The sequence below is a fragment of the Arachis hypogaea genome, chromosome 9 (genome assembly GCF_003086295.3).
Source record: "Arachis hypogaea cultivar Tifrunner chromosome 9, arahy.Tifrunner.gnm2.J5K5, whole genome shotgun sequence".
NCBI classification, from domain to species: domain Eukaryota; kingdom Viridiplantae; phylum Streptophyta; class Magnoliopsida; order Fabales; family Fabaceae; genus Arachis; species Arachis hypogaea.
In genome coordinates, this window is record NC_092044.1 from 7682600 (window position 1) to 7690538 (window position 7939).

A 7939-nucleotide genomic window follows, 5' to 3' on the forward strand; every position below is an offset into this window, starting at 1 on the left:
TTGAGAATGAGAGCTTTTTTATTGGTCATTTTTGTTGTCCTTAAATTAATTATGTGATATTGAACTTAAAAAAAAAAAGATGATAATGATAATGATAATAACAAGGAAGAGGAGAAAAAAATAATAAAAAAAATCAAATAAGAAAAGAAGAAAAATGATAAAAAAAAAAAAGAGGAAGAGAAGGAGAAAGATGGAAGAAATAAAAGGATTAAAATTAATTGTTAAAATTTAGGGATCTAGCTTGTAATTGTTAAAAATTAATTATAAAAGCCAACTCAATAATTAGTTGAAGAAATATGTCATATTAACAAAATATGATTGCCACCTCAGTATCTTTTTCATTGGAGATGTGCTTCCACAAATTCAGAAACACGGTTGTCAATTTTTAAAATCTTTCGAAAACTATTTTGTCGATAATATTATTAAGATACTATTTTATCCGCGTAAGAATCTTTTAAATATCGAATTGGTATTTACCTCGAAAAAATTATATTAATTGAGTCATAATGGCAAACTTTATTATCCTAGACATGTTTTTCGATGAAAAATTCTCTTCTTATCATACTCATCGGCAATATTTTTATTAAAAAGAGGGAATTGGAGGCTTATTTGAATTGTATTCAATGGAAAATGAAAGCTGATGATGATCCGATTTTGAAGCACAAAGAGGAGGAATTGAGAGCTGAGTATAATCTAATGTTGGCCCAAAAAGAATTGCTTTGGTACCAGAAGTCAAGAGATCAATGGATTCGGTATGGTGATAGAAATACTAGCTTTTTTCATATGCAAACCATCCTTAAAAGAAAATCTAACAAGGTTTATGGGTTGCTGGTCAGTGATGGGTCCTAATCCGATGATCTGGAAGTTTTACAAAGAGAGGTTGTTCATTTCTTCAAAAATATTTTTTGCTCTACTGAGCCTGTTGAGGTTAATTGCATAGGAGAAATTCTTATGCCATCTCTTAGCCAATATGCTTGTGATAATTTGTCTAAACCAGTGACAATGTTGGAGGTTAAAGAAACTCTGGATAATATGAGCTCGTTCAAAGCTCTTGGGCCGGATGGTTTTCAAATTTTTTTCTTCAAGGAATATTGGAATATGGTGGGTCATGGGGTGTGGCATACTGTTCAGAAAGCATTCTTAGGGGAGATGTTAAGCCATTTTTTGTTGGAAACTTTGATTGTTCTTATCCCTAAATGCGACCCTCTAACTAGATTGAAGGATTTTCGGCCAATAAGCCTTTGTAATGTAATTTATAAGTTAGTAACTAAAGTGTTGGTTAATAGATTATGACCTTTTTTGGATGAGATTGTTAGCCCAACTTAAGGAGGGTTTATTCATGGTAAAGGAGCGCCTGATAATATTATTATCGCCCAAGAAGTTTTTCACTTTCTTAAGCGGACAAAGTCTAAAAAAGAAGTTATGGCTTTTAAGATTGATTTAGAAAAGGCTTATGATAGAGTTGATTGGAATTTTCTTCAGCACACTCTTGAATCCTTTGGCTTTCCTTCTCTAATTATTCGACTTGTAATGAATTGTGTTCAGGCCTCAAATCTTTCCATCCTTTGGAATGAGAATAGATTGGACAGCTTCCAACCTTGCAGAGGGATCAGGCAAGGAGATCCAATTTCTCCTTATTTATTTGTTTTGTGCATTGAGAGATTGGCGTGCTTCATTTCCAAACAAGTTGACGAGGATATTTGGAATGATGTGGATGTTTCTAGAAGGAGATCTAGAGTTTCTCACTTGATGTTTACAGATGGACCTCCTCCTTTTTTGTAAAGTGAAGAAAAATCAAGTTCAGAATGTTGTGCACACCTTGGAGTTATTTTGCAAATCTTCAGGTATGAAGGTTAACATCGAAAAATCTAAAAGTATTTGTTCTAAAAAAATCTCTAATAGAAGGAAGGAAATGTTGTCTGGTGTTTCTCATATTCCTTTTACTAGTGATCTAGACAAATACCTGAAGGAGAACCTTAATTATCCTCGAGCTGCCAGGTCTATTTTTTCGGACTCTTTAAAGAAGATCAAGAATAGGCTGGCTAGTTGGAAAGGTAGGCTCCTTAACAGAGTAAGCAGGCTTTACTTAATTAAATCTATTATTTCTTCTCTTCTTATTTATCAGATGCAAGTGACTCTTTTTCCTACTTCGCTTTGTCAAAAGATTGATTTTGTGCTTAGACAATTCTTGTGGAAGGAAAAGGTGGGGGAGCGTTGCTTAAATTTGGTCAAGTGGAGCAAAGTTGTCACTCCAAAAAAATAGGAAGCTTGAGAATTAGAGATACTCAATGTGTAAATTTTACTTTATTAGGAAAATTTGTTTGGCAATTACTACATAATGAAGATAAGTTTTTGGTAAGAATTATGTCAGCAAAATATTTATCTGCGAGTTCTTGCTTTTCACCCAATTTTTCTAATAATGTTTCAAGCACTTGGCGAGCAATTTATAAGACAATAGAAAAGTTTCATGATGGTTTTGATTGGTGTACAGGCAGGATGTCTCAATCCTTTTGGTATCATGCTTGGCGATCATGTGGAACACTAGCTACTTTGATTCCTTTTGTGCACATTTCTGATTCTCACTTGAAGTTAGAAGATGTCTGGCATCATGGACATTGGCGGTGGGATATTCTTTGCACAATGATTCCGGAAGAAGTTAAACTTGATTTGAGACTCTTTGATTCTATCAAGCAAGCTGGAGATAAAACAGGTTTGTTTTGGACAAATTCAAATACTCTCACCTACTCGACTAAAAGCGGGTATGAATGGCTATTGAAGAAGAAATTTGGCTGGAATGATAATGAAAATTGGCTTTGGCTTTGGCGCTTGAGAATACGGAATTCCCACAGCTAGCTACCGGTTTCAAAGAGGTCTTGTTACTTCTGATTTTTGTCAGAGATGTTATCTTACTCTAAAAGATATTAATCATTGCTTTAGGACTTGCCAAAAAGCTCGTCAAATTTGGATTAGTTTAAACTTGGGAATGACCGCTGTGGATTCTAATTTGGATTTTGCGTCTTGTATTCGTTCTAACCTCAATAAAAATGAGTTTCTCTTTGCAGCGGCCTTTTGGTGGATTTGGAAGGATAGGAACAATGACATCTTCCATCAAGATGATCTATGGAGTAAGGAGAAAATTGTTCACTTGGCTAAACATGCTGCTCGAGATTTTTCCAATATCATTACTACCCAAAAATATATTATTCCTTCTTCTTTGCAATATAACTGGGAATCACCTCCAATGAATGTCTTTAAAGTGAACTGTGATGCAAGCATTTTTGAAAATGAGACAGCATAGGAACTTGGATAAAAGGTTGTTCTGCCAGTATACCTCTTTCTAGTGTTCTCTGCCATGAGCTTCATGCTATTTGGAGAGGGCTTGCTATGGTTTGGGACTGCAAGTGCAAAGAGGTCATATGTGAAATAGATAATCTTGATGCGTTTCTTCTTATTTCGCGAGACACAACTAGCATGATTAGGAATGACTCTAATCTGCTTGACAAAAGTAAAGAAATGCTTTAACATAATTGAATGTACCGCTCTTTTTTCTTAAGTCCTTTTTTTGTGTTATGTTCGGTCACAAAAAAAAAATACTCACTTTGATCTACTGCACCTTCTAATTATTCTTTGCATATATTAAATCTACCTCGAGGCCTTCTTGCTGCCACAACTAGTGTGGACTTAGTCAACAATGCACCAAAATCAGCCAAACAAGCATCACAGGTTTTCCATTGAAAATAGGCCATGGAGATAGAATTGAATTGTTGGGTTGGTAATTATAATGCTCCTAGAAATTTGGGAGTGGCGTAAATGGGTCTTGGGTCTTTTTCGGTTTCCTTCAGCCATTTATGTGCATGTAATCATGATTCAAATGACTATTGAAAGTGTGCTTTAGTGTATAAAGGTGGCTTTTACGCCACGGCTAGAATATAACATGAAGGTGTCAGTGTGCTAAACGGCATAAGAGTAAAGAAATGCAACGAGTTGTTCTATGAATGATATGGTTTAATTCAAATATATCAACTCATAATAGTTAGGTTAATCTTAAAAATGAATAGTAAAGGTATCAACAAAACATATATTATAAATTGAATAGTAAAGGTGCTATTAGCCTATTCTATTATAAATTGAAACAGAAATGAAATCAGTATCCACCAACATAGTACAAAAGTGAATAACACTAAAGACTCTCGAGTAACAGTTCTGATACACCTTAGGAAAAATCTGCAAAGTTCCTTTTCCCCCATCAGCTATCCAAACCAAATTGACAAATTATAAAGAAGTTCCAAAAGTTGTATAGATTTTGCAAACAAGTTGGGACATAATCGAGTGTTTAACTCTCAGTCTGCTCCCTCAGCCTCCGAATTGTGCTCCTAACAGTCACGGCACTCGCAGTACTGTAAAGAACAATATGAGCAAATCATATAGTCAACTGCTCATATAGTCTACCATTGTTGAATAAAGAAAAATAGGCTTATTGGGCTGAAATATACATTTAGTATCTACAAATATATCATTTGATTAGGATCTTTATAAACATTTTGCTTTCATTTCAGTCCCTAATTTTCCCTTAGTTATTTTTTAGTCCATGTCTAAATTTTACTTCTAGTAAGTATTTTTAAAGTATGCATTTAGAGACCAAAGTTTAATAAAATCCAAAGGAAACAAAACCAATATAACTTATATTTATAGGGACCAAAGATATATTTAAGCCAGCAAAATAATACAATAGGAAAAAAACATTATGGTATGACCAACTTACTTCAAAGTATAGGCACCTCCAGCCTTCACCTTTCCGCAGTCTTTGCATCCCCAAATACCAACAGCCTTTCTCTTAACAGCATACTGTTTAGAATGAGCACATGATTGATAGCGAATTAGGTTTTTTGTTAATATATATCATAAAATGATCGTGAAGACCGAAATAAAATATTACCTTTCCGCAAAACTCACAGAAAAATTTGCTGTGCTGGCTGACTTCCATCTTCTTAATCTGCTTCCTTAAACTAGCACCATATCGAGTGCCTGCAATTCGAGACCATTAGCATGTCACTCAAAATAATATGACATCATATACACATAAAAGAGCACAAAGAGCAAACTTAAAAAGCACATAAAGATAGAGTATCATTGACAGTTGAAATAATTCACTATTAACCGATAACTTTGGATTTATTGGCAAAGGGATAACAGAATAGATTGATCATTCCATTTCCATTCAATTAACCCTAATAAAAACTAATGTATTCTGCTGAAATACATATTGATGGTACTTTTTGAAGAAATATTCTTGCTCATTTTGACAATCTCCAATAGAGAACACAAAATTCAGGAATTCCTAAATATATGACTTTTGAACAAGGAGTCAAAGAATGTAAACCAAAATACCAAATCAAAGTACGATTATCTTTTTTCATTCCCGAAGAAATGCATTTTCTATCGGAGCCCTCTTCCATAATGGTAAGAAAAACAGTATTATTGAAATCAGTACACCAATCAATTTTAACACAGTTAAAAAATGAAAAATAGTTGCATGCAGAGTGCATCCAATGCATGCTCAATGCAAATCCACAACCAATCATTTCCATTTATAGTGTTTAAAAATTATATTATAAAAAAAGGCAGAAATTTGTGGTTATAAATGAGTTGATAAACAATCACAAAAACTGCAATACTTAATGTACGCAAACAACCAGCAGCATTGGCACTTCCAGACACCATCTTATTGTTTACCACCCCAAAAGCTTAATGCATTCAAATATCCACATTTAACTATTCCCTCCTTAATTTCCAACCGTCCAATAAGAACAACAACAAACAGAAGCAGCTCTCTTCTTGAAAAATAAACTAAAAAGATCCAAAAATTGAAGTGGAAAAAAAATAAGAGAGAGACAAGATCGAATGTTTGCCATACCGTATTTCCCAACGATACCGGCCTTCTTGGTTCTCTTCGTCTACACGTGTAAAATAATAAAACAACAATGAGCATGAGAAAATTATTGCAGAGAGAGAGAGAGAGAGAGAGAGAGAGAGAGAGAGAGAGAGTACCATCTTGGAAGGACAGGGAGAAACGATGAGAGAAGAGAAGAGAAGAGAAGAGAAGACGCTGATACTTTTGGTTGCGCAGCTGCAAAGGGAGGGTGTTTCAGGGTTTCTGATATAGCAAAAGCCAAACCTTATTACTAGGGTATTATCGTGTTAATCAACATGGGCCGATATGGACTCGGGTAAAGGCCCATTTCCTTCACTGAAGGCCCATCCAATATTTCAAGCAAAACCAAAGCCTACCTGTCCAAAAAAACGAAGCAAAAACAAGACCCTGTCCAAAAAAAAAGCGCAAAAACAAAACGTTTCAAAAATCAATTTACAGTCCAAGTCCAAAAAAAAAAATAATTTACAGCGGAAACCAAAATAAATAAATAAATAAATTTACAGAAATAGGAAACTAAGTTAGCTGATAAAATATTTATGATTTAAAATTCTTTAATCCTAAACTAACTTAGTTTTCTATGATTTTTTATTTATGATTTAATTAATTTGGGTTGATCTAATGATTAACTCACTAGTTTACTTAAACAATATTGATTATTCGAATCTTGTTTTATCCATGCAACAACTTATTGATCAGCAATAAATCTTTAAATAGAACTCAAATTCACTGCGTATTAGTTCTTAATTAAACAAAAATTTATTATTTAAAGTTTACAATTTAAAATAAACAAAATAATTTAAAAAAATGACCGATATTAATTTATAAAATAATTTTTTTAGCATTATTCATAAATTTATTGTATAAAAGATGTTTTTAGGTAAGAAAAAATAAGAAAACTAATTTTTACTTAGTCAATATTAATCAATTCTTTTAAAAAATTTAAATATTCTCATTTTTTAGGATTTAGGAATTAGGTATTAGATGGGTAGCTAGTTAAATAATTATAATAAATTGTCTCGTTGATTTCGTTACAACTCCAAAATAGATTATGGTCTCGGTCACCTTCCTATTTTTAGCAACATAACTGCACTTCTCATAACTCTAACCGTTCTTTTTGTTTGATTTTCTCGATTTCCATTGTTTCTGAAATCATTTTGAAGATAATAGATGATTCAACTTCAGATTGCCAGCTGAACCAGAGCAAAGTGTATTTTGAATTTGAATCCAATGAAGTTCCTGAGGTGTTGTTTAATTCCAGTTAATATTTTTGTTTGTAGTTTATGATTGTGGAGCTGAATAATTTTGTGAACCTTGCCTGTGATATTTGATGTTCATTGATCATTGTTTGAATTGAATGTAATGTACTAGTTCTGATGAATTTTATGCATTTTATATCAGACTTTCGGGTGTAAATCAGGAATATTTGGGTGTACCTTAGAAAAGTTTGGGTGTATTTACAAGTTTTGACTTTTCATTTGACTGAGGGTGAATTGTCTTATTCTTGTAGTTGAATTGTTTTAGTTTCTATTTGATGATGATTCATGAATCTGATTTTTGTATTTGCATTCTATACTTTATGCTTCTTTTAATATGGTGTATTTTGGACTTTTTTGGGTGTATTTTGTAGCCCCTCTGTGATGGTGATGAGCAGTTTGTTTCCAAGATTGGGTGACTTTTAATACCCTTGAAGATGCTGTAAAATTTTACAAGGATTATTCGAAACCTGCAGATTTTTCTACAAGAGTTTGGAGCACAAATAAGAAGGAAAACAAAATTAAGTATCAATTGATTACATGTAGCAGAGATGGAAAATCGAAATCGAAAAAATATCCGACGGAGAAGACAAACCCATCAGCAGGATTAAATTGTCCCGCAAGAATTTATATACACATATTGAAGGACATCGGTGTTTGGATCATTTCCAAGGTCGTGTTGCATCATTCACATCCTTACTGTACAAATCAAGCAGACATGCTTAAACAGCACGGGATACTAAGCATGTTCATG

General features: G+C 33.2%; 1 protein-coding gene across 1 annotated transcript; it reads right to left on the minus strand.

Moving 5' to 3' along the window:
- Positions 1-4062: 4062 nt before the first annotated feature.
- Positions 4063-6175, minus strand: LOC112710203 (large ribosomal subunit protein eL43). Its single transcript, XM_025762351.2, has 5 exons — positions 6049-6175; positions 5915-5954; positions 4937-5025; positions 4763-4845; positions 4063-4397 (listed from the first exon to the last, which is right to left on the minus strand). Exons 1-5 carry the CDS (start codon positions 6049-6051, stop codon positions 4334-4336), a joined length of 279 nt encoding a protein of 92 aa, XP_025618136.1. The 5' UTR covers positions 6052-6175; the 3' UTR covers positions 4063-4333.
- Between the last annotated feature and the right edge of the window lie 1764 nt (positions 6176-7939).